Raw genomic sequence first — 26,260 nt, forward strand, 5'->3', positions numbered from 1 at the left:
CGCACTCCCCACGCTAGGTAACCAAGTAGCTGGCACCAGCAGCCAGCTCCCTGTCCTCTCACTGAAGGAAACTGAGATTTATTACTTATAGAAATTCAATCAAATGGAATCTAGGATCGGGAACCGGAGGCACGATGAAGCATAGGAGTACAGGGCTGCAAACAGACTGAAGTGATAGCGGGCATCCCCAAACATGGGACCCTTAGGCACCCTCCTGTCATACTTTGTGACTACCCTAGAGGTGTTCTGAACAATCACAGAAGGGGCTGAAACAGTCCCGTGAGACCCATCACCAAACACAGCTGCCGGTGGTCTCTGGACCACTCACCCGGCTCACCTCAGAGCATCTCTCTGGCCTGCTCATGTTTCAAGTGAAGACAAACACAGACAGGGCATCCGGATGTTGGAGGAGAAGGCTCTAATGTCACATATGGAGACCAGAGAGACAGAAAGCCAGACGGAAAAAAGAAACTCAAAGAAAGGAGATATAACACAGGGAACAACAGAAAAAGTATATTGTGAATGTGTTCGGAGAGAGACGATACTGCATCCACAAAACACACAGAGATGCTACAAAAGAGGAATACAGAACAGAAAAGAGCTTACAAACCAAAACATATGAGAAAATAAAAATTCCAGTTGAATGGTTGGAATTTAAAATAGAGAAAATCACCCAGAAAGAAAAACAAAAAGACAATTAAATGAGTAACAGGAAAGACAATGTAAGAAAATAAAGGGCTCGATCCAGGGAATACCTGACCGAGAGGCGCTGCAGGATGGTGAAAGAGAGAAACAACTTTGTCTTTAAAAGTCTAATGAAATTTCCCAGAACGCAAGTCCACAAGATACTTACAAAGAATGAATGTCACATTACTGTGAAATTTCAAAATACCAAGGATAATGAGATCTGAAATTCTTGCAGAATTAAAAAAAAAAAAAAAAAAAAGCCATAACAGACTACTCATAAAGAATGGGGGATAAAAATGTAATTTAACTTCTCAAAAGAAACACCAGAAGCCAGAAGACAAAGTTTTCAGCATTCTGAGAGGGGAGGCACCTCTGCGAATGTCAAGGGCAGCAGGTGAAAGGAGGATGTTTTCTAGCAGGGCTGCCCATCCCTCCCACTGAGGAAGGTAATGAGACTGTGCTCTGACAAAGGGAGAGAACAAAGCAAGACAGAGGATGCAGATGAGAGCTCTGCACAGGGGAAGAGCTGGGGGAGGTCTCAGGGTGGCAGCTGTGCCCCAGCAGCCAGCTAGTAGGAGACACGAATTAACAGATTCCCTGAAGCACTCAGCAGAGTGAGAACCGGATGGCGAGGGGCGTTACTCTATGTGTCAGAGCACGAGAGAACTGTCCTAGGGGACTAAGCAAATGAAAAAGGTATCTCTCCCACCCCGCGGAAATGCTATATGAAGACGTTAAAAAAAAGAATAAAAGAAAATGTAATCATAGCACATTTCTCGACTCGCTGGTAAACATCATTTACATAGTCATAATAATATAAACATTGATTACTGCTGTAACCAAAAACAGTGATATAACTTTTGGAATGAAGGGGCGAGAAAAAGTGGGGAGTGAAGGAAGTGGAGGGGGTAAGGGAGTTAAATTTCATCTGCCATAACAGGAAGTCAAAACAAAATTTCTAAAACAGGTAAATGAGGAACAAGCAGTAAAAATTATTACTTAAAACTTTGAGGACCACCAAAAAAGAGCTAAAATAGTTCCAGTGGTTCACTATCTCAGGACTGGAGCTGCTTTGAGAAGCTGTTGCTAGCATCATTTCACTTTTTAGACCATTTGCATGTCTTGCCCTAATAACACAAAATTAATGTTAAAATAAGAGCTCTTAAGAAATAAAGTGAAACTTTACTAACCTTTTTTTTCAGTTCATGTGTATCACTAGAAATAAATTCAATCACGTACGGCATCTCAATAGACATAGTCAACGAGAAGCTACCGAAAATGAAGAGAAAGTTGTCAGTGTAATATCTTAAACATTAAACTACCTTAATTGTTTCACATCATTTCTAATGAAAATTTAAGCCATAAAACTAACGCCCATTGAATGATTGTCAGGTTTTATACGTTAGGTACTAACCTTTGCTTTGATCCTATTTCCTTTATAGAAATCTTCTTTACTGTATCCTGTTAAAAGGAAAAACTATTAAGTTTGTATCTATTTAGTTTCACAACGAGACTCTGCTGAATGTAATGTCACCAAGGCCACAACCTAGAGCAGCAACAAGAGCAAGTCTTACTTTGTAGTGAGACATAGAGCAATTGTTCATGAAGTGACAGTAACTTCTGAACTGTAACTGACATCAAGGTAATTTATAACCTTTTCAACTACATACATGTATGTGTGCACACACATAACCATACGCATATGTGTACACAAACACACAGACACATACACACAATTTACATAAATGCACGCAAAGCAGGAAGCGCGGATAGACCCACGGCACAGCGGAAACAGCAGCTTTGGGCTACCACCTCAGCGATGGAATTAAGGATAATTTTAATTATCCTCTTTGGCTTATTTGTATTTATGTTTTCTGTGTTTCATGAACATGTAACATAGACACAAACTTTTTAAGTGACTGGAAAGAATAAAAATATTATGCTCTTTGAGCATGTCTGTCTTTAATCTTTTTATTTTATAAACATCATATATCTAAATGCATACTTGTCCATAAATTCACTGACTTTATGCCAAAAAGATCAGATGCTTTTGTTTTTTTTTTTCTCCCCTATGCATAAATCGCACACAAAAAAGCTTAAGCACACGAACCTGGATGTTTTCATTCAGAGCTTTGTCCTGTTGCCAAGGTGCGACAGTGGCAGGCATGAAGAAGACAGCCACGGTACCCTGGATGCTGAGTTCCGTGATGTAGGTGATCTTGATGAGGACCTTAGCCTTGGGGGGTAAGTTTCCAACACTTACGGTAAACACATCCTGAAACAGAGACATGTTACTTAGCTAGCGACTCACACACACATCCATTCCACGCTGGCTGATCCCTCCTATCACGTGCACCAGCTGAATTACAGTCTGCCAAATTCTTCCTCAGAAAATGAGAGCCTACGAGACAGACACTGGTGGTGCTAAAGGAGACTCTTGCAGCTGTTCCCAGTGGCGGGACAATGTGACGTCTTCAGGGGGCACAGGGAGAGGAGGCCTGTTGGTAGCAAGACTGCCCAGCTAGGGTGCGTCACCCAGTGACCTCTCCCCACCAGGGGTCTCACATGCAGGAATCTGCACAGGGACCCCATCCAGGCTGCCCCTACTGGAAGAACTTGGCCTCTCTGGCCTCCGCCACTGCCAGCACCAGCTCTAACTGTGGCTGCAGAGCCAGAGCAGCCGTCACCAAACCCAGGCCTCACCTAATTCTTTTACCCAGCAGTAAATGCATCGCTTTATTTTTTAGAAAAAGTATTTCATTTTCTTTAATGGGTACTGATAATCACTGCATGTGATTAGCTCAGACAGAAAAAGAGAGAGGCTAGATGTGTGTTTTCTGACACTCATGCAGGGACCGTCTGAGCCTCCTGACCATGCCCTCCACGTGGCTGTGCTGCCATGAACACACAGCATGTTTAGATTAGGAGTGCGTAATGTTCACGGTTAGTACAGACGTGAGGGACAGATTACTTTTGACATCAAGGATATCCATTTGCAGGAAGGGAATAAACAAGGAAGAGACGATTAACAGTTACTAGTGCTTGCCCTCAAAAGAAGTGTATGGAAACCGGAGGTCCCCGTGCGAGACCACCACTCACTCACACGGGGCTGCAGTGCCGGCTCTGCGTAGGGTATAAACAGATGAAGTCCCTTCTGTTACAAGGTAGCCACTCTACAAAATAACATTCTTCTGATACTTGGAAACATAATACACGTAACATAAAATGCATATTACTATATTATCATATATGATACATACAATGCCATATATGTATATGTGTATAACTCAGATACATAATTCTATGTATTTATAATGTCGACTATCAGAAGACTTAAATCATACATATATACACTTATATAATGTATTTAAAATATAATGATACATACACATTTGACCCTTGAATAAGTCTGGGGTTAGGGGCACCCCCCCATGTAGTTGAAAATCCACATATAACTTCTGACTCCCCCAAAACTTAACAGTTGACTGTTGACCAGAAGCCTTATCAATAACATAAACAGCTGATCAAAACATATTTTGTAAGTTATATATATTAAATACTGTATTCTTATAACAAGGTAAGCTACCAAAAAGAAAACGTTATTAAGAAAATCATGAGGAAGAGAAAATATATTTACAGTAAGTTTATATCATGTTTACAAGTTGAATCATCTATCTGTGAGCACCTGTGTTACTGTCGTCTTATATAACACAAAACACTGCAGATGTTATATGTATCAGTAACACTAGACATCAAAAATGAAAGGATATAGTGAAAAAGGAATTCATATTTACAGGGATGATTATCAGGCATTGATAATGGAGCAGGAGCAATATGATTGCTTTATGGCAGCCTAGCCTGTATACTAACCAATGAATCATTATAAAACTTTAGTGGTATACAGTATTAAAGTTCATAATACAGTGCTGGAAACATTGTTACATTTTTAAAAAAAACTTCTAACCCGTGGTGACAGGCTCCTGGAGAGAAGCATAGCATAGTCATGCAATTCTTTGAAAGATCTGCAATTTCCTGAGAAGGCACTCCGCTTCTGCCTGGGTGGAGACAGGCTGCCCATTCCAACCAAGTCTGCACGTGGTGTTCCACATGACTGCTTAGGTGACGGTGATGGCACAGAAATGTCCCGCAGTCCTTGCCATGCAATTAGACTTCCACGCAGACACACTCATACACACAGCACGTGTTAACTGTCCCGCACGATGGTCACTTGCTGTTCACTGAGTAATAAGGGCCTCAAAAAGGCCTCGTCATCCTGGCCTCATCCTCATCCTCGCTGTGTTCATACCGAGCAGGCTGAGGAGGGGGGCTGGTCCTGCCGTCTTGGGGGGCAGAGTGGAGGTGGTGGGGATGCATAAGAGAGAGGCTCCCTCGGTGTCACTTTACAGAAATACATTGTAACTTCTGACTTTTTTGCCTTCGTTTCTCTAAAAACATTTCTACACGGTTCCACCGTGTGCTGTAGTTTCCGTGCCCGGTCACAGAGGCCCATGTTGCAAAAGCAGTCAGGAGCAGTCCTGAATAACCGGAACCCTCGGCCAGATGTCTACCATCGGTCTGTTCGCTGACACTGCTTCCTCGTCTTCATCGTTTGGCGCTGGCCCAGAAGCACTCACCTCCACCAAGTCGGCCTCTGTTAACTCCTCTGCTGTGGAGTTGTTAGCTCTTCAATTTCTCCAAGATCCATGTCTTGAAACCCTTCACCGCCCCCCACCCACACCTTTCTGCCACATCTGCAACCTCGTCCATGACTTCCTTGATCGGCTATCATAACCCTGTGAGGTCACGCACAGCATCCAGACAGTTTTCCCCAGCAGGAGTTTGTTGTTTGGGGCTTGGTGGCTTTCAAGGCTTTTTCTGAAATGATGATGCGTCCTCAGTGGTGTGATCCTTCCAGACTCCACGATGTTCTCTCTGTTGGGGGTCTCTCCCATGGCGTCAACAGTCCTAACCACAGAGGCCATGTGTGACGAACTGTAAAGGTCCTAATGACTCCTGACCTAGAGGCCGAGTTAGAGATGCTGTGTTTGGGGGCAGGCAGATCACTTTGATGCCTTTGGTGTTGAACTTATGGGGTGCAGGGTGGCCAGGGATGGTGTCCAATATCTAAAAGACTTTAAAAGGCAGCCCCTGACAGGCAAGGTAGCTCCTGACTTCAGGGACAAAGCACCGATGGAACCAATCCGGAGAGAGTCCTTGAGGGCCAGGCCCTCTTGCACACCCAGTACTGGCAGCTGGGGTATGGCTTCCCCCTTCAAGGATCAGGGTGAGCAGCGCTACAGATGAGGGTCACCCTGTGCATCACCGGACACGTTCCCACAAAACGGCAGTCAGCCCACCCCTTCTTGCCCTCAGTCCTGGTGCTTGCTTCTCTTCCTCAGCGACGTCTGGTCTATGCATCAGGACACACCTAACTGTTTCTTAATTTGTTTCTATATTTCTAGGCTATGCGGTTAGTGAGTTTTTTCAAATTGTCGCAAAAAGTGCAGCTGTGCAGTTCAAATCTGTGTTGTTCGAGAATCACTATATAATAATACATATTACTTACATAATATATTATATTGTTAACATATTTTAGTATAAGAACATTACAGTCACCAGGTGGCAAAATACATTCTCAGGGACTCGGCAGCTTGGGCCAGCAGTGGTTCTGACCGGACTACCCACAGGTAACATCCTTTGTGAAGACTCTTCTTGTGGGTCATATTCCTAGGGAAATTTATTAGCATCAAGGAGGAAACATGCAGACCAATTCATTTATGACAATGACCCCACACTGTGAAGTGGCAGCCTGTCAAATGAGCCCAGGCTTTTCTCATCCACATGCTTCAGCTGGGGGCGGGGGTTATTAACTGGTTAACAGTGATCGCTTCCTTGATCATCCCATTCTGCAAATGGATATACTAGAGATCAAAAGGTTACTTATCCCTTAAATTGATAACTTAAATTAATAACTCCCTCTCCGAATATCCAGTTTTCACAATACCATGGCAATGTGGCATTGTCAGAGGTGAAATGTGAAGCATATGGTCCGTTTTTAAAAGCAGCTAAGCACCTACATTAGAACACTGCGTAGAAACTGAGGGCTTGTGAACTAGTACCTGCCTGAGGTGCACTTAAAACAGCTTCTACTTAAGGAAAGAAATCTAGCGGGTGTGACAGTTGTCCCTTTGTCCAGATCCCCCCCAGTCCATCCCTGTGAAAGCAAATAATCAGGAAGAAAAGAACCTGGGCATCTCTTGGGACCCTGGGTTGTGATTTGGTGAGGATGGAATAAATTGCTAGCTGAACTCAGTTCTAGGAAAACAAGTAAATACATTGTTACTCTCTTTCATCAGTAGATAAAAATGATGTATCCCAAATGTTTTCTTTTTGTCGTTACTTCTGGGAAACTTGGTTCCCCTAATAGAAGTGGCTCTTGTGTGTCTGGTCATATTGTGAGAGGGGTCACCGAGTCTGAGCAGTCTGGCCTCCCCTGCTAGCAGCAAGTGAAATCCTAGGGCCTGACATGATGTGGATCATCCTAGTTCCCACCATGAACTTCACATTCCAACTCCTTTCCCCTTTCTGGTAAGGATGCTAGACTGATGGGTGGATAGCCAGCCTTACAGGTGCATCCTGGTCCATCAGGTAAGCGCCATGGCCTTGACTGATGGCTTCTCGATATTCCTGGTGGGCGGCTTCCTTCTCTTTAATCTGGAAAAGATGATTTTTATACCAGTCATAATATGAACAGTGATTTTAGACTCTACTAAGGAAAACGTCATCAATGTTTATTAAAACCTAGGCAAAAACAGAAAACTAAGAGACTGTTGAAGATGAACTGAAATATATGAAATGATCATCAATGATCGCTCTTGTCTAATAAGAATTTGAATGAGAAAAGGCCAACTAAAAGGTGCTGACCGCTGCAGACTGCATGTACAGGAGCAGAAAGCAGGTCATCTGGGCTGGATGTGCATGTGAAGGCTAACTGCGCCAGTGTCTGGTCCTCCAAAGAATACCTTTAAGCTAAGGCTGCCCCTCAGCCTCACAGCTGTGGGGACTCAGATAACAAACATTTGGGTAAATGGGAAAGTGATTCTGGAACCAGAGAGGTCACAGCGCACCTCCTCCGCTTACCTCCCCCACTATGTGCTTCCCGTTGATGAACGCTTCGAAACCACACACGGCTGCCTTATCATCCAAAGGAAAAACGTATTTTGCCTCAATGGGCACATGACTCTGATTTGTGTATGTCTGAAAAACAATGACCTGAAGAAGAAAAATATTCCATTAACTCGATGATACCATATATGGAGTAACATTTTCTTTGCACTACTGGGTACTCACAAAGTAAATAATTTTAGACAATCACGTTTAAAGTATTTTTACTAGGACTTACAATAGAAACCAATATAGTGTACAAATTTTTGACATCCTAATTTTCCTTTTTCAGGCAAAATCATTATACAACTAACCTAAAAACACTGAACTCACTTCAAGAAGACTCAGATGTGTGAGCCGTGAACATACAGGGTGCCTGGAGACTCAAAGTCAACCCACGGGCCAACTGTCTAATCACAAATTAATGGAAAGTCACTGCTAAATCATGAGCAAAGTTTTGGGCAAACTTCCCCACAGAAAAAGCCTCACAAGGTTTGTAATAGCAAATGATCCAAGTTGTCTAATCCAATGTATCATGGAGGACACATGGACGAGCCGCAGGCTTCTGGCCGAGGCCACTCTGAGCATCAGTGCTCACCTCTCCTGCCTGCGAAGAGAGGCACCTATAGCCACACCTCCTTTTCTTAGATACTCAGTTCTCCTCACTTGCACTGGCTCACACACATGCTATGATTTCTTACACCTTAAAAGAAAAAACACTCTCACCCCACTTCTCTTCAGCTACTGTCCCATTTTCTCTTTTTTGTCTCCAAATTCTCACCACCCCCACGTCCCTTGAACTCGATCTGATTAGGCTTCCCATGCCACCACTCCATGAGAAAGGTGACTGCCGAGGTCACTAATGACCATGTCACTGTGACCCCGATGTTCGAGTCTCAGTCCTCACTTTACCTGACCAATCAGCAACCCCTAGGGTCCCTCTTCCCAGAAAGCCTGGCCCGTGGAGCTCACTGGCGGTCCCCTCTGGGGCTCCTTTGCTGTCTCGGCCTCACCCCCAACCTCTGAATGCTGGCCTTTGCTTCCCTCATCACGCTGAGTCTCTTGGTGATCTAATGTGGACAAAGACCAACTGCTTTGCCCAAGGTTATGCCCCCTGAGGGGCAGTCACATCCAATGACTGGTCCCTGTGGGGTAAAAGGCCTAGCCCCTGGGCCTCAATTCAGACCATCTCTGAAGGGCCACCTTGGCTTCCAAGCTCCCTCTGACACCGCTGAGGACTCTGGTGTGACTGTGTCACAGTTCCATGTCTCCTTTGGTCAAGTATTCCCTCCCGACCCCGCGTCGCTCTTACAGGTGTTTCTTCAGAGGGTGTGTCCCAACAAGCTTCTGGAAAACAAGTCTCATCTGGTCTGTTTTCCAGAGACTGTGACTGGTCCTCTTCAGACTACTCTCAGCGTAGCGGCCAGTGCGGTTCTGTTAGAACCAGGTCTGCTCATCGCACAGGTGTCATAAATCTCGAAAGGTTCCCACTTTACTCGGCATTAAGGACAGAAGGTCCTTGTCCTGACATGAGCTGCCCTGCCCTCCCCTGCAACTCCAGCCACAGTGGCCTCCCTTGTGTCCCTTGACCACATCAAGCTTGCTCCTACCTCAGGACCTTTGCATGTGCTGCTTTTGCTGCCTGTAATGAGCACCCCACGGATGTCTGCATGGTTTTGTCCCTCACTTCCTGCACACCTGTGCACAGGTGTCACCTTCCCAGTGTAGCCTTCCTTGGCCGACTTACAAGTTGAAACCCCTCTGTCCTGCAAAGCTCCTCTCCCTTCCGGCTTGAATTTTGTCTCTTGTACCTACCACCATCTAACACAGCATGGATTTCATTTATTGATCACGTTTATTGCCCAATGCATAGTGGGTGCTGTGAGGGCAGAGTTTCCACACTGCTTGTCGCCATACACTGAGCCTAGAACAGTCCCCAGTGTGGAGCAGGTGCTCGAGGAATACACAAAGTTTAGAAGTGTGCATGTTTTGCTGAGTCTGTGCAAGTGTAATCCCATTCTCACAACTTACATCATTTCGTCAGAGAATCATAAGACCACCAAGCGCATACCTGGGCTACGAAGTCTATTATTTTCCCCTTGATGCACACGTCCTCAAGAGGAACCGAGTTCCCGGAGGCATCCTGGAGGCCGGCCCCGAGGCTGCTGGAGGGCCCGCTGTCTGGTAACCGGTAATCTACATATTAAAAATACTAGCGTTAGCTTTAAAAACCCTCCCCGTACCGTTTTTGTTATCTGGGTCTTTATTCCTCCCCCTTTCTTTCGCACATATTTCAAGAAAAACGGACAAACAGCTTTTTACGATTTTCAGTAGCCAATTCCGAAGAGTAATTGACTACATGTGACAAGAACGGGTGCATTCTCAGCAGACACTTGGCCCTTTTCGTCTGCGGACTCGGCAGAGCTGCCCTGAAAATGCAGGGCCATGCTGGTACTTGAAAGGCCTACGCTTAAGCATACACACAAGTCCACAGAGGTCTTAGAAACATCTCAATAAGAGCAGCTTAAGCAGAATCTAGATATCTACACTCCCGAGTTTGCAATTTTGCACTGGTTAGTCACTATTATTTATTGTGCTATGAAAGCGTGTCGGAGAAGTTTGAGATCCCCTAGGCTTTTGATCTGAGGAAGACCAAATCACAACTCCTAACACGGCATATTAAGAAAATGTTCACGTCCTGTAATAAGCAGCACAAAAGTACAGATATGGTTACATACAAAGATACTCTCTTCCCAAACATGACATTTAATGAATCCCAGAGAAAAAATTGGAGTAGTCTTCTTGAACATACATGAAGTCATACATTTCTGATAAAAAATACTTTGATTGCAGTTAAAAACATTAATGTTTTTACAAAACTATTAATATTATTGTAGTTTGGGCTTATGGTTTTCTGAAAGCCATCGTCCCCTCATTTATCTGTATTACTAATACATAACCTGTACACCGCAGTTTTGGGGGTACCTTCACTTATCCCATTTAATCCTCACAGCAACACTGGGATGTGGTCTGTCACAGATCACATAGTCTAGTAAGTGGCAAGCTGGCACTTGAACCCAAGCTTCCTGATCCTAATGCTGTGCTGTCTGTCTATTCTACCAGCCCCATTACCCTGTTTGCACACTGACGTCTGAAATTGGCTTAGCAGATTTTAGTGGCGATCCCGGGGTTGGACAAGCTTGAATCTGGAGTGTAAGTGAAGTAACATGATCTTGAGACCACTTAAACTCTCCCCAGCATCCTGGTTTTCAATTTTACAAAATAAAAAGGAAATAAAATATTTACCTATGAGGTCCTAAATATGGTTACCAAACATAAATAAATTCTATTGAAAATATAATGTTGAGTTCTAGTAATAGCATGTAAAACAACATTCAAGAAAATTGTCTAACCTTCAACTGTTGGAAAATTTGAAATCTCGGGCGTGTATTCCTCTAATTCGATATTATTACAGGGATGAAAGTCCTTTATTTCATCTCCAGGTAAACAAAATTTAATAATATATTTCATTTTAATCTGATTGGTTTTATATACAACAAATTCATCATCCTAGAGCAAACAGAAATAGATGGAAAAAACCTTTATTGGCACATTTTCATAAAAGCAAATTTTCATGTTTGCTAATTTAGAAAATATTGAATTCAGGCAGTAGACAATAATTATTTAAACTTCTTCACAGGAGCCTCTCTGCCCGTTTCTTGATACAAATACCTCGAAGTCCGTGGTGACAGTGGCTGTTCCTGGAACCCCATGGACACTGTCATAGCCGGGCGGTGCCTCCGTCAAGGAGAAGTCCTTCTTGTGCAAGTCCAAGCACTTCCCGAGGGCCACATCACAGACGACCAGGAGTCTAGTGCCATCTGTGTCTCCGGGGTGTGAGTACTTAGTACTCGTACTGCAGATGCGAAGAAGGAAGAATGTATTTATAATTTACAGCTACGTGGTCATGACATTTTATTCCGTACATAGGCGACACTGTTTAAAAGATTGCTGGTAGAATGTTCCAGATTTAACTATTGAAGAATCTCTTACGATTCAACTTAGAGCTTACTATTCAGTCATTTAAGATTTTGATGTAACGACCACATAGATTGCTCTTCTATTGTGCTAGGCAGCCCAAAGGGCTTCGTTCTCATAGAGACAAGACTCCCATTGTCCCCCAAACCTTTATTAGCTACTGAGATATGTGCATTTTGGTGTAGGAAACACCACAGTGGTAAAAGAGGACAGAAACTCACCTTATTAATTAAGAAAAAGCAAATTGGTTCTCCGCATGTTAGCTCAGAAAGAACATTAAGTACCAGCGAGTAAGAGCTGGTCAAGGGGAAGACGGGCGCTGAGTTCTCAGGGCCCTTCTGAATGCAACTGAAAAGTGAAAATTTCAAGACACCCACAGGAGAGACTGTGCTTCAACCTTCTTCAGGATCCAGCAACTTTAATAAAGCATCGGGCTATTTATTAGGAACATAGGCTGGGTTGCCTTCAGGAGCAACATTTTGGGGACATACCTCTATTTCTTCAAAGATCAAGACCAAAATATAAAAGCATTGCCTGATGACCCTTTGTTCTATCCCCCCGCACTTAAAAAAAAGTCAATTTCTCCCCTTCCTCCTATAAACCTCTCCTTTGCGTGGGTTCTTCTCCTGCAACTAAAAAATGCCTAACTCCTCCATGGAGCCCAGACCCTGACTATGCCTCCAGCCCCCACCTCGGCTCCCTCTGTCTCTTCCCTTCTCTCCACCCTCATGGAGTCAGCGACTGTCCCTACTGGCTTCTTTGCTGACCGCCCCTCAGTCCACTGCGGTTCGGCTCTATTCATACTTCTATACTGAAACCACTGTCAAAAGTCACAAAGGACCTCAATTTTGCTAGATTCAACTGGATGCTAATTAACTTTTTAAAAAATATTTAAATATCTAAAAGTTTTTACTTTGAAATATTTTGTACATAGGAAAGAGAAGTTGTAGTATAAATGTTAAATTCTACTAACATAGGGCCACCACCTGGTTTAAGAAGAACATCATTAGTCTTTCTGATGCCCAGTGGTGTCACCTTCCTTGCCATCCAGATGTGACGTAATCGCTCTCAATTTTTGTGTGTAGTTTCCTTTCTTTTAAATAGCACTGACACGTAGGTATGTGTCCCTCACAATATAAAGTTTAGTTTTGCTTGTTTTTGAACTTGGCACATATACAGAATCATAGAGCCATTCTGGCTCCCTGCTGAGGCTCCACCACTTGACACGTGTAGCTGCAATAACATGTTAAAGGTGCCATTCAGGACTCCATGTGGGACCACAGCAACTGCACCGGTTCATCTCACTGTCAGCGGACGTGTGCATCGTTTTCCAGCATGCGCCTGCCACTGGTGACCTCAGCCATTCTTGGCAGTGCCTCCTGCTCTATGAACACTAGTGTTTTCCTAGGGTGGTGCTTCTTGACCCGGCTGCATATTATAATCACCCAGGAAGCTTAAAAACTATTGATGCCCAAGCCTCACCCCTAGAGATACTGACTTAACTGCTCCGGGGTGCAATCAGCACCCCAGTGTTTGCCCATGCTCCAGTTGGGGTGTCAACGGCAGTCAATGATCCCATTGTGAGCTAGGCTGAGGAGCACTGCTTCCTGGACTGGAGGCCAGCCTACAGGACTCACCTCTGTTCCTCAGTTAGACCAGATAATGCCAAAGCTTTTTCAAGAGGGTTTGTCTCTTTCTGGAAGTATCTGAGAGTTTAGATTGTTTCAGAGACTCACCAACATCTAGAGATGCTAAAGTATTTTTTTTTAATCAATATGACAGATGTAAAATAGTATCATTATGGTTTACTTTACATGTTCTTGATTACTTATCTTTTCAAGTGTTATTTTCCATACATGTTTCCACTTCTATTAAGTTCCTATTCATGTTTTTTGCCCATTTACTTATTGAGTTGTTTATCTTTTTCTTACTGATTTATAGTAACTAGCTCTGGAGCCTTAGGTAAGTTATTTAACCTCCATGAGTCTGTATCCCTTCCATAAAAATGATGTGATAACACCAAGTGTGAGGTTTATGGACAATGTACAGACAATGAAGCACTTAGCCTGGTGCTCGGCACAGGGCAGGTGTGCAATTCACTGCGGCTATCACGAGGACAGATTTAAATATTAACAAGGAGATTGAAGATGAAATGTTATGTACACGAGATAAACTGCTGAGAAGAGAGGCCATGTGCTGGAGAAGTCAAGATTACTGGCTCTGGAGAAAGACAAATGCTGTGTGACCTTGGACAAGACATTCTCGGCCGTCCCTCAGTGTTCTTCTCTGTGACATGAGGGTACCAGCAGGATTGGCCGCAGGAGCGTGGTAAGGATTAAGTGGGTGTGGATACGTAAAAGGTCTCAGGACAGTAAAATCACCAAGTGGATTTCAAACACCACTTTCCAAACATCCACCGCGAAACTCACGCTTCTACAGCCTGTGGAGAAATCAGCTGCTTACAGTACTTGTTTCTGGGGTGAGAGACACCTCAGCAAGAAAAGATGGAGGAAAACAGAGCCAGTACTCGGTGACGACTGCCTGCAGTGGGCGTGAGCGACGTGGCTTGGGATATGACACACTAACCTGAGTGAATCACTGAAGTAGATCCCGCTCCCCAGGTTTCCAACGTCTGTTCTTGTCACGCCGCGATCTTCGACCACTTTGGGCAGAAGCAACCCGCTGAAAAGAAACGAGTTATGAGGTTTACGATGAAAGAGGATGTTCTATGACAGCCTTACGAACCTAGTAGAGACAGATGCTACTTAAGGGTGTTATGCTAAGTGAAGTAAGCCAGACACAGAAAGACAAATACCCTACCTGTAAGTGGAATCTTGACAAGTCGAGTTCATGGAACCAGAGAGGAGAGTGGAGCAGTGGTTTCCAGGGGTGGGGGGTGGGAAAATAGGGAGAAGCTGGGCAAAGGGTACACGCTTTCAGTTCTAAGATGAATGAATTGTGGAGATCTAATGTACCGCATGGGATAATAGCTAATAATACTGTACTGTGTACTTGAAATTGGCTAAGAGAGTAGATCTTGTGTTCTCACCACAAGGCAAAAAAAGGGACTAGGTGAGATGACAGACGTGCTAATTAACCTATTATGGTGATCACCCTGCATATCTTTAAAAATCACATTGTACGGCCTAAATCTATGTAGCTTTTATTGGTCGATAATACCACAATAAAGTTGGAGAAAATAAACACACTAATTAAAAGACAATAGATAGATAGATAGATAGATAGATAGATAGATAGATAGATAGATAGATAGATAGATAGATAAACAGACAAAGTAGGTAGGTAGGTAGGTAGATAGATAGCACAAAATGAAAAGGAAAATGCGTTTCAAAGTAACCCCACAGAAGGAATTCCAGGTGTCAGGAGAATGAGCCAGGCTGCGGCTTGCTTCTTGTCACCCCCTGACCAGTCCTGGGCTGCGGGCCAGCCATTTGTCCGGCCCCCAGGGCTCTGTCTCCTTCCGGCCCGGGCCCCTCGCTCAGCAGGACAATGTTTAAGCTTGACACTGACTGCCCTTCTCCCCTGATCAAGAACGAACTAGAGCATTCAGAGAGCTCTGCAGCCAATGTTCAACCCCAGCTCTCTTTGGGCAGGTCAAGGAGACAGCGGCTTTATGGTACAAACTGCTAGCTGAGTTTATGTTACGAGGTGGAATTAATTTTGTAAAATGGCTTTTGACTTTTAGTTCTATTAGGCCATTCCCACTCTAAGATTATTGTTTTTAATCTATTTTTCATTTAGTATCTTTACAAGTTTTATTTTTAATATTTAAATCTCTGCTCCATGAAGAGTTTATTTAAGTGTGAGAAGCAAGGCAGGGGTCCAATTTTATATTTTTCCAGATATTTATCCAATATGTAGTACTGAAAAATAATCTTTCTTCCACAGAGATAAAAGCTATTGTTATACATACTAAATCCTCTACTTTTGCATTTGTGTACTTTCTATTCTATTCATTCTCTATTTATATACCACCTCACTGTTTTAATATAGCTTTACAGTATATTTTTAATGTCTCACTGGTTAATCTTCCCTTATTACGCCTCTTTTTTAGAATGGTCTTGGTAATGTCAAATTAAAAAAACTATGTGCTGCAGAATCAGCTTTTTATATCTTTAAAAAAATCTCAGTGGTACTTTTACTGTGATACCACTAAATTTACAGGTTAATTCAGGGAAACCTGGCATCCTTCTGAGTAGTGCAAGTGTCTTTTGAGTCCCCCAACAGCTCTTAAGTTTTTTCCAGATGGATCTAATATATTTCTTTTCAAGTTTCTTATTAGGTATTTAATTAAAGACACAGATTTAACCCTATTTCCCCTTGCTACTCGTGACTTCAGTTTCGGCTCTAATATTAATTGTTTATCCAAACAGAAAACTACAATTATGTTCTGAACAGATAACTCACAGTATCTGGGCATTCTAATTTCTAGATCTTTCTTTTTAAATTCTAGACTATTGCTAGAGTAGATACAGAGGAAAGACTCATAAGTAAAACAGACAATCACCTTTCTTTATATGATACTGTCTTCAAGAAGCCATTTATATCTGTGCACCACACTTAAACTATATATAAAAATAAGTACATAATTTAAAACGTGTACTTATAATTTAAAATGTTCAGTTTTCTCTGGAATACAATTAGCTGGCTGATTTTAACTAAAGAGACCCATGCGGTACAGAAAAGAGATATGACACCTCGCATTTGTGAGGCCTACCTGTAAGTGGAATCTTGACAAGTCGAGTTCATGGAACCAGAGAGGAGAGTGGAGCAGTGGTTTCCAGGGGTGGGGGGTGGGAAAATAGGGAGAAGCTGGGCAAAGGGTACACGCTTTCAGTTCTAAGATGAATGAATTGTGGAGATCTAATGTACCGCATGGGATAATAGCTAATAATACTGTACTGTGTACTTGAAATTGGCTAAGAGAGTAGATCTTGTGTTCTCACCACAAGGCAAAAAAAGGGACTAGGTGAGATGACAGACGTGCTAATTAACCTATTATGGTGATCACCCTGCATATCTTTAAAAATCACATTGTACGGCCTAAATCTATGTAGCTTTTATTGGTCGATAATACCACAATAAAGTTGGAGAAAATAAACACACTAATTAAAAGACAATAGATAGATAGATAGATAGATAGATAGATAGATAGATAGATAGATAGATAGATAGATAGATAAACAGACAAAGTAGGTAGGTAGGTAGGTAGATAGATAGCACAAAATGAAAAGGAAAATGCGTTTCAAAGTAACCCCACAGAAGGAATTCCAGGTGTCAGGAGAATGACCCAGGCTGCGGCTTGCTTCTTGTCACCCCCTGACCAGTCCTGGGCTGCGGGCCAGCCATTTGTCCGGCCCCCAGGGCTCTGTCTCCTTCCGGCCCGGGCCCCTCGCTCAGCAGGACAATGTTTAAGCTTGACACTGACTGCCCTTCTCCCCTGATCAAGAACGAACTAGAGCATTCAGAGAGCTCTGCAGCCAATGTTCAACCCCAGCTCTCTTTGGGCAGGTCAAGGAGACAGCGGCTTTATGGTACAAACTGCTAGCTGAGTTTATGTTACGAGGTGGAATTAATTTTGTAAAATGGCTTTTGACTTTTAGTTCTATTAGGCCATTCCCACTCTAAGATTATTGTTTTTAATCTATTTTTCATTTAGTATCTTTACAAGTTTTATTTTTAATATTTAAATCTCTGCTCCATGAAGAGTTTATTTAAGTGTGAGAAGCAAGGCAGGGGTCCAATTTTATATTTTTCCAGATATTTATCCAATATGTAGTACTGAAAAATAATCTTTCTTCCACAGAGATAAAAGCTATTGTTATACATACTAAATCCTCTACTTTTGCATTTGTGTACTTTCTATTCTATTCATTCTCTATTTATATACCACCTCACTGTTTTAATATAGCTTTACAGTATATTTTTAATGTCTCACTGGTTAATCTTCCCTTATTACGCCTCTTTTTTAGAATGGTCTTGGTAATGTCAAATTAAAAAAACTATGTGCTGCAGAATCAGCTTTTTATATCTTTAAAAAAATCTCAGTGGTACTTTTACTGTGATACCACTAAATTTACAGGTTAATTCAGGGAAACCTGGCATCCTTCTGAGTAGTGCAAGTGTCTTTTGAGTCCCCCAACAGCTCTTAAGTTTTTTCCAGATGGATCTAATATATTTCTTTTCAAGTTTCTTATTAGGTATTTAATTAAAGACACAGATTTAACCCTATTTCCCCTTGCTACTCGTGACTTCAGTTTCGGCTCTAATATTAATTGTTTATCCAAACAGAAAACTACAATTATGTTCTGAACAGATAACTCACAGTATCTGGGCATTCTAATTTCTAGATCTTTCTTTTTAAATTCTAGACTATTGCTAGAGTAGATACAGAGGAAAGACTCATAAGTAAAACAGACAATCACCTTTCTTTATATGATACTGTCTTCAAGAAGCCATTTATATCTGTGCACCACACTTAAACTATATATAAAAATAAGTACATAATTTAAAACGTGTACTTATAATTTAAAATGTTCAGTTTTCTCTGGAATACAATTAGCTGGCTGATTTTAACTAAAGAGACCCATGCGGTACAGAAAAGAGATATGACACCTCGCATTTGTGAGGCTGAATGGTCTGGCGAGTCAAGGTGGCTTCTCTTACCGAGACAGGATTCCTACAAAGCTTCGCACGGGAGACCCGTGCAGCAAGGATGTCACGTTGCCAAGCTGGCTCAGGAACGCTGTGGTCTCGCTTGCTCGGCCAACTCTGAATATCTGCAGGATGTCCACTGGACTTTGACTGTAAGAATTAGAAGAAAAACTTGGAGATGACATAATTGAAAGCAAAATGAAAAATCATTATGAACAAACACAGAACTGCCCAAATGCCCATTATTAGGGAGCTGATACAAGAAATCATGGCACAATTCATCTTGGAAACACTACGTGGCCATTAAAAATCACACTTGATAAATAAATAAGGATAGGAAGTAAAACTTATGGTAAAATATAAATTCTAAAAGGTCGCAAAAACTGCTTGCATAACACGATCCCAAGTTTTGTCAAATATATATTGTGTACACTATACAGACTGAATGAGCTCACTCATTCATCCATGTATTCATTCAGAGAGTAGACTCTGTGTGGAGTGTTCCGCCAGGCACTGGGAGTAAAATGACACGGGCTCCAGCTTCACGGAGCTTTCGTTCTACTGAGAGAGACCAAAATCAAGGAGTTAACAAATGCCTAATTTTAAATGCTGCCAAGGAAAACTACCAGACTGAGGGAGAGGTGGTCAAGAAAGGCCTCTCTGTGGAGGTGACGCTGGAACGTGGCATTGTACAGCCCACAGTTTAAGGTCTAACGGTTGTTACGGGAAATACGCTGGATGGGGCAGAGGTGGAAAAGCATCAGGGAGGAAGCAGCTGTAGTGGTGCAGACGAGACAACGTGGTCTGCAATGAAGACAGTGGCAGTATAACTGGAAGCCAGTGAGCAGAAGACATTCTGGAGATAGATGTGGCAGTGTGTGGCGACATGGGGATGAGCGGGCTAAGACAGGGAAGCACGGGAACAGGTGAGGGTTACATGAGGCCACTGAGCGTGCCCACCCAGATCCTCACTCAGGGCGTCAGGCTGGCAGCTCGACCTGAGCTGTGGTAGGGGATGGGGGTGGGGCTCGCGCCACAGAAATCAGCAGCTGTCACAAACCAGGACTCTGACTCCTAAGAGCTGGCTGACTGGCACACCATTGGGTGTGGAGAAGAATCACCAACTCGAGATACGCTCTACACCAAAGGGTTAGGAGTGAGTTATGTGATCTCTGCGTTATCCCTTGTGCTGAAATTCTGGGTGAGCTTTAATTCTCTCCATGTTTTTATATAGTTTCTAAACTTTCAGCAAAGAATATAAATTTTAGGAGAAAAAAATTAGTATGAAAATGTCATCATCAGTGAAACGAAATGAATAAAATCTAATTTTTCCCGGCAACAAACTCTCCATGGGAGGAGGCCCACGTTCGCTGTCTGACACTTGGTGGAGTGCAAGCTCCGCAAGGGCTCGCGGGGGTCACATTGACTGGTCGAGCTACACGCCTACCCAGGTCTTAGGGACATAGCTCTTCCTTCCCTGTGACTCATGGAGGGGGCTAATCACTTCCCTCCTGGTGCCACCGTCACTGTCTCCAGCCTCTTCCCTAGTATCAGATCCTAGCAGGGACTGAGGGGATGGTCGAAGGTCAAATCAAAAGAAACTAAAATCATCTCAGCAAGTATAAAAGCATCATCTGGATAGATCTACAGAATGGATTTTTAAAAACTGGGGTAAAATTCACATAGGATAAAACTATACTGACGTGTACAGCTCAGGGGTATTCGGCACATTCAAAATGCTGTGAACCACCACTCTGTTTAGCTCCAGCACGTGTGGTCTTCCACGTCTGGCTTCTTTCACGTAGGATCACGTCTTTGAGGTTCGCCCGCTGTTGCAGCCTGTGTTGTATTTCACTGCTTTTCATGGCCAACAATATTCCAGCGTATGCATAGTCGCCATGTTTTGTTAATCCATTCACCCACTGATGGAAGTCTGGGTGGCTTCGACCTTCCGGCTGTGTGACCTGTGCTGCTGCGAACATTCATGGACAAGTATGCGGTTGAGCCCCGTTTCCAGATCTTTGGCGTACGTCACTAGGAGTGGAACTGCTGGGGCATCTGATGATTGTGTTTAATGTGGCCTCATCAAGTAGTGGCTGCACCATTTACATCTCCACAACTGTGTGGAGGGTTCCAGCATCTCCGCATCCTCATTGACACTGACAATTTCCCACTTTTTAAAAACATAACCATCTTAGTGGGTGTGAGGTGGTACAGGGAATGGCACTGGAGGGTGACTGCCCAGGAAGGCAGCATGCGCTCAGAGACAGGCGCGCATCGGTCCGCAGGGCGGTGTGGCTGCGCCCAGTTCTAGCAGGGCGCTGGCAAACGGACTCCACACAGCAAAAGGGCCCACACGTGACCCCGACTGCAGCATCTGCTGATTTCCTCAGTGGAAATTCTCCCTCCATAGCAGACTTCCTGTTACTAATGGTTTAATTAGTTAACAATCCTAAGAATTTAACAACTGGCCTGCAAAGTGGTCGGAGCAGCTGCCATTCAGCACCACTGGTGCACGGAGCGTGCAAGGCCGATGCAGGGCCACCTGGACGTTACCTGAGCTGAGATGCCGGCCATGCCCAGGAGAGAGACTCCGTGAGGGCAGTGCTGCCGCAGGACGAGTGACCAAGCCAATGAAAGTCGGCCTGGCCTGAGAACAACCAACACAGCTGGATCCTGCGTCCTGACGCTGGGTCCAGGCCCTTAGCCCCAACGATTCTGAGGCACGGGCACAGCGAGGGCCTGTCCAAGCAGTGACCGCCCAGGTGGCTGGTGCTGCTGCTGTGCCAGGTGCGGAATGCAGACCGCAGAGGAAACGGGAAGGGGCCCAGGCAACAGGAAACGAATGGGGCTGGCATTGGGGGGTCCACAGCTTGACAGATTTTCCAGGTTTTTATGCCACAGAGTGGCTAGTTTAAAAGCTGCCACACACATATTTCTGCATCTTAAAATCTTAAGTGCATTTTCCTATGCAACACCCTTCCAAACACAAGCTTTAATACCCTTTGTAAACGTAATTCTCATCAAGATCTGGCACCCTTATGTCCCAGTGGGAGAGACGGTAGCAGCGTGTTCAAGCACAGACTGCTGCCCCGTGCCCTGTTACAAACACAGGAAGAAGCGACTGGCCAATGTAGGTGACTTGTCAGTGAGGACAGGCATCCAGGTACCTGCGGCCATCGGCTCTGCATCAGGTTCGGACACAGTATTACAGAAGAGATCCTAATGCGTCTCCTTATGCTTACCTGCGATTATTCTGTAAAACCTCTTTTCTAACTCTGAAAAATTCTTCTGTGTTCTGTTCAACATGCTCAATTTTGCATCTCAAAGCTCGGTATTTGGCAAGAGACGGTGGGTTGCGTTTGGACAAATTAGTTTCGTTGACGTTAGCCATGTCTCTTATTAGCTGTAGATGGAAACAATACAGACATTAGAATCACCACAAACCAAAAGTTATATCATGTTACACTTTTTCACGTAAGTTCTTTTATCACGTAAGTGGCACATTAAAGGTGACACAGCTACCTCAGTGACAGCAAACACACAACAATGGCAGTGTACGTTAGGGCAGCGCACCATGTTAACAGTGTTCTGGGCACACTGTCCCTTTAATCCACACCACAGCACCAGTCCGCTTGGATCTTACTGTCCTCATTGTGTGCATGGGACAAATGAGGCTCTGCGAAACTAAATTAATTGCTCCAGATCCTGCAGCGAGGAGGGGACAGTGGACAGTGATAAAGCAGGAACTCAACTGAACTTCACGTTCCATTCTGCTTAACAAAAACTCAATTTTCGTGTTTCGTACGCCAGGCACTGCCTTAGCTTTGGAAGACGCAGAACGGAGTGGGATACCGGTCCCTTCCCTGGGCGCATAGCTACTCCTGGGTCGTGGGACTGGAGGAGGGACCGTAGCTCCCAGATGACCTGAGCTACGCGTGATACAGAGCTGTGCTGTTTTCACAGCTTTGAGAATGAAGGGACACTGATGGGGAGCACCAGGCACTCTGCTGCCCACGTCTTTATGACCTTGTGGGGCAGGGCTTTCTGACTACACTGAATCCGCCAGCTATAAAATATAAGGTCGATGCATTTCTCTATGTACAAGTAAAAAATTTCTGTATGGTGAAATGAAACAAGTTCATCACCACCAAATTCACCATAAGCAAAGTAGAATAACCAAAAACACAGAAAATATTTGTAACTCATGTCACAGACTAAGATCTCTAACTTACAAAGAAATTCTAAACACCATGAAGAAAATGATCAAGATCCAAAGAAAAAGAGGCAGAGGGCATGAGGAGACACATCACAGGAAAAGAAATGAGGCGTCCCTTCACCATTTGGAAGGTGCTCAGGCCTGCCTCACTGCGAGGCCACTTGTCATCCACAGATCGGTAAAATCTACACGCTGGGCAAACACACTGCTCGTAGGATACGGGAAACAGAAGCTCGTTCAGTGGTGGTGGGAGGGCAGGATGGTGTAACCCTGCGAGGGAATCAGACGAAGTGTGTCACAATTAGACACATCCATCCTTTAAGCTGGCACTCCTACTGCTGGCGCCGTATCCCAGAGACACTCCTGGACACGCAGGAAATGACAAACACGCAAGGTTGTTCATTGTGGCACTGCTTGTGACGGCAAATCAAAATGTCGGTGATAGGGGATGCCCAGCAATGTGGCAGACCCCACATTTGAACGCTGCAACGAGGGTGACCTCCACGTGCAGGATATACTAAACGAGGAAGGCAGATGCAGAAAGGTGACGAGAGTACACGGCTTTTTATGTAAAAATAGAGGGGAGGAATAAATATTTAAGAGTGGCAAGTTATCAGGTGGGGAGTTAGAGAGTTGGAACGAGGTGGTGGGGACAGGGTGGAAATTGTTTGAGTGTACCTTTTTAGTATGAATTTGACTTCTAAATCATGCAGATGTATTACCTATTGAAAACACACAATTTAAATTAACAAGCACTTGGCCAGGCAGCATACGTACCCTCTCAGTAGCAAGACCAAAGACTGAGGTTCCACAGGCTGGGTATTAGGTGAATCAGGGAACTTCAGATTTGGGAGGGCCCATTAGCATCTTGGTTACTGGTTCACCTCTTTTGTTGATTCTTCACTTAGTTTGGACTACAGACGCCTCTGAGAACCCACTGAAAGCTATAATTTCCCCCAAACATGCAAAATTTCACGTCGACAAACTCCTCTGATGTCTAGGTCATGCGTCTCTAAATCTGTCCCAAGCCCTTTGTGCAATGTGTACCTGTCTCTTCCTTCCCCTTTTTCACCCAGCCCCCTGCCCTCTGGCAATCACCAGTTTGTTCTCCATACCCATGTTTGTTTTCATTTAGCTTGTTCGTTTCTGTTGTTCCTTAGATTCCACACATAAGAGAAATCATATGGTATCTGTCTGTCTTTGTCTGACTTATCTCACTCAACATAATATCTTCTAGGTCCATACACGTCATTGCAAATGTTAAGATTTCATTTTTCATGGCTGAGTAAAATTCCACAGTGACTCAATTCTGACCAGAGAAACAAGAGTACCAGGGGCTTCATCTAAGAGATACCAAAAAATACATGGGATGCTATGAACTACTGTAGCTGTAAGCTGGTGGTAAGGGGAGTCAGGCTGACAGGAAGGTCACTTTATAGGAAGGTCAGAGATGGGCAGAGGCTGAAACATCCGAGCGACCTGGACCAGCAGCGCCCCCGCACCTGGGCTTTTTGTTACACGGGCGGTAAGTGTCCTCGCTGTTTAAGTCCGTGGCAGCTTTCCGTTTCTTCTGCGGAAAATCTTAACTCATCTGATCTGGGACATTACAGTGCAGCAATTCTAAATGAATCTGCCTTTGTACCACTATTCCAGCACATTCATGTTCGGGAATACAGTTCGGGTAGCTTCCAAGAGGACCTGAAGCATTCTAAAATGGCTCGACAATTTATTTTTGAGCCAACTCTAGACAACTTTTGTGATTCATTCAGTGTGACCTTCCTTACTCATCAGGTCTGAAAAGACCCCTCCCCCAACATATGTTAACTGAATTCTGTAGCTCAGAGATTTACCTGGCAGAGGTCCTCTTTCTTGGCTAACAGCCTCAGGTTAACTTCTTCAGTGGTTGAACCTCTGTGAGGTATTAGTCTGTAGAACTCACTCATCATCTTTTGTAATTGTTCTTCCGTTTCTCCACTTTTCAGTGCTGCCTTTACATGGAGTAGAATTCCCTCTGCCTTGCTCACCTGTAAGTAGATGATACGCACTTATTACAATGAGATCTTGATAATCATAGAAAAAGTAAAAGAACACATATACAAACATCTAAAACAGCCGTTGGCTACATCATGACTATCAATTTCCTACTGGCTCTCTGCCATGAAACAAACGTGGTGTTTATGGAGATGACGACGATGCCACTGAGTCATCCAAAAGCGGGCTCGTCTTAACCACAGGAAAGAACCAGTCTTCAATATCTGTCTCTGCACCTGCCTTTACGTCCAGAGAGGAAGGCTCGTGTCACCGCGGGAGCCCTGTTTTTCACATAAGACTTAGAAAGATGTCGAGTCAAACTAGGAACAAAACCCGCCAGGACCTGCTTTGAATTACACGGGTGCTTTTTGGACTTTACCCCAGGAACCATTTTTAGCCCTGAAATAAATTCATTTAATTCCACAGCGGGAAAAGTGTGTATTGTATTATCTGACTATGACAATACAGCGGCAGAAGCTGGGCCATCGGGAGCATTTTCTTTCGCTTGTCTTTTCAGTTGCGTGTGACTGAGCAGAGCAGTTTCTGGGGGGCTGGAAGCCTGCCCAGCTTCCCCTAGGACGGTCAGAGGCGCAGTCACTGTGGAGTGGCTGAGGGCCCAGTGTCTAACGGAGGACGCAGAGCGGCACGTCCCCCAGGCCGGCGGCAAAGCTCCTGCCGGAGGAGCAGCTCCTCACCGGCTGGCACCGAAAAGCCAAGCTGTGATCGGCCCTTGTGTCCAGTATTTCACAGGTGGGATCATCTGCTCCTCCTGGAAGCTCACGTCCCCTCAGTGTTCTCGGTGTCCCCCTCTCCAGGGTGACAAGAAAGAACAGGAAGGACTGCATCTGAGAACAACGAACCAGCTCTCAAACAGAAGTGGTATCGCTGACGCTGAGAAACCAGGAAAGCAGGTTTCGAGGACGCACGGGACTTACGTCGTTAAGGCTGATCCTGTTCGCAGGCGTGAGGAGCGTGTGCTCCAGGTGGCCGAGGGCCTCTGCCCAAACCATCTCCACCAAATCGCTCACCTCCTGGCTCAGAGCACTTGAACGTATATCCTCCTCCAGAAGCCACTGCAACCACAAAATGGCAAAACAACACACCCGCAGGAAGTTTTCATGGGTGGGTTTACTTAAACCGAGATTGGAGGTGTGACAAGGAGTAATTAACTACAGCTCAGGAGAGAGCCACCTGTAGCCAAGTCACTGTCACTATTCGGGGCCCCTCCTTCTGCGGCACTCTACCCCTGCCTCCTCCCCTCTCTTACTCCCCGTCTTTCTCTTTTGCTCCCATTTTACTTTTGCCTTTGTTCCACGGTGCAACCTCAGGCCTGCCCGTGGCATGACAGGCCATGCGGTGTTAAAAGCAAGGACCCTGACCCCCCGGACCACCGCCTGGGAAGCTGGGCTTGGTGGCTTACCCTGAAGGACCCGCCCCTCAGCTTCC

The 26,260-nt window shown here is 44.3% G+C and overlaps 1 protein-coding gene across 6 annotated transcripts in view; it reads right to left on the reverse strand.

The window, feature by feature from the left end:
* PARP4 (poly(ADP-ribose) polymerase family member 4) overlaps positions 1 to 26,260 on the reverse strand; it is a 71,750-nt gene that overhangs the window by 27,316 nt on the left and 18,174 nt on the right. For all 6 annotated transcript variants that reach the window (XM_015592416.2, XM_025049540.1, XM_006915837.3 and 3 more), the window contains 13 exons: positions 25,750 to 25,887; positions 24,634 to 24,807; positions 21,810 to 21,970; positions 18,577 to 18,714; positions 14,476 to 14,571; positions 11,584 to 11,767; positions 11,265 to 11,421; positions 9,923 to 10,047; positions 7,828 to 7,959; positions 7,315 to 7,401; positions 2,798 to 2,962; positions 2,102 to 2,148; positions 1,878 to 1,956 (listed from right to left, as the gene is read on the reverse strand). In XM_015592416.2, the coding sequence (XP_015447902.1) occupies positions 1,878 to 1,956; positions 2,102 to 2,148; positions 2,798 to 2,962; positions 7,315 to 7,401; positions 7,828 to 7,959; positions 9,923 to 10,047; positions 11,265 to 11,421; positions 11,584 to 11,767; positions 14,476 to 14,571; positions 18,577 to 18,714; positions 21,810 to 21,970; positions 24,634 to 24,807; positions 25,750 to 25,887 (1,683 nt within the window). The remainder of the gene's footprint in view (positions 1 to 1,877; positions 1,957 to 2,101; positions 2,149 to 2,797; positions 2,963 to 7,314; positions 7,402 to 7,827; positions 7,960 to 9,922; positions 10,048 to 11,264; positions 11,422 to 11,583; positions 11,768 to 14,475; positions 14,572 to 18,576; positions 18,715 to 21,809; positions 21,971 to 24,633; positions 24,808 to 25,749; positions 25,888 to 26,260) is intronic.

Source organism: Pteropus alecto, unplaced genomic scaffold (assembly GCF_000325575.1).
Source record: "Pteropus alecto unplaced genomic scaffold, ASM32557v1 scaffold16, whole genome shotgun sequence".
NCBI lineage: Eukaryota > Metazoa > Chordata > Mammalia > Chiroptera > Pteropodidae > Pteropus > Pteropus alecto.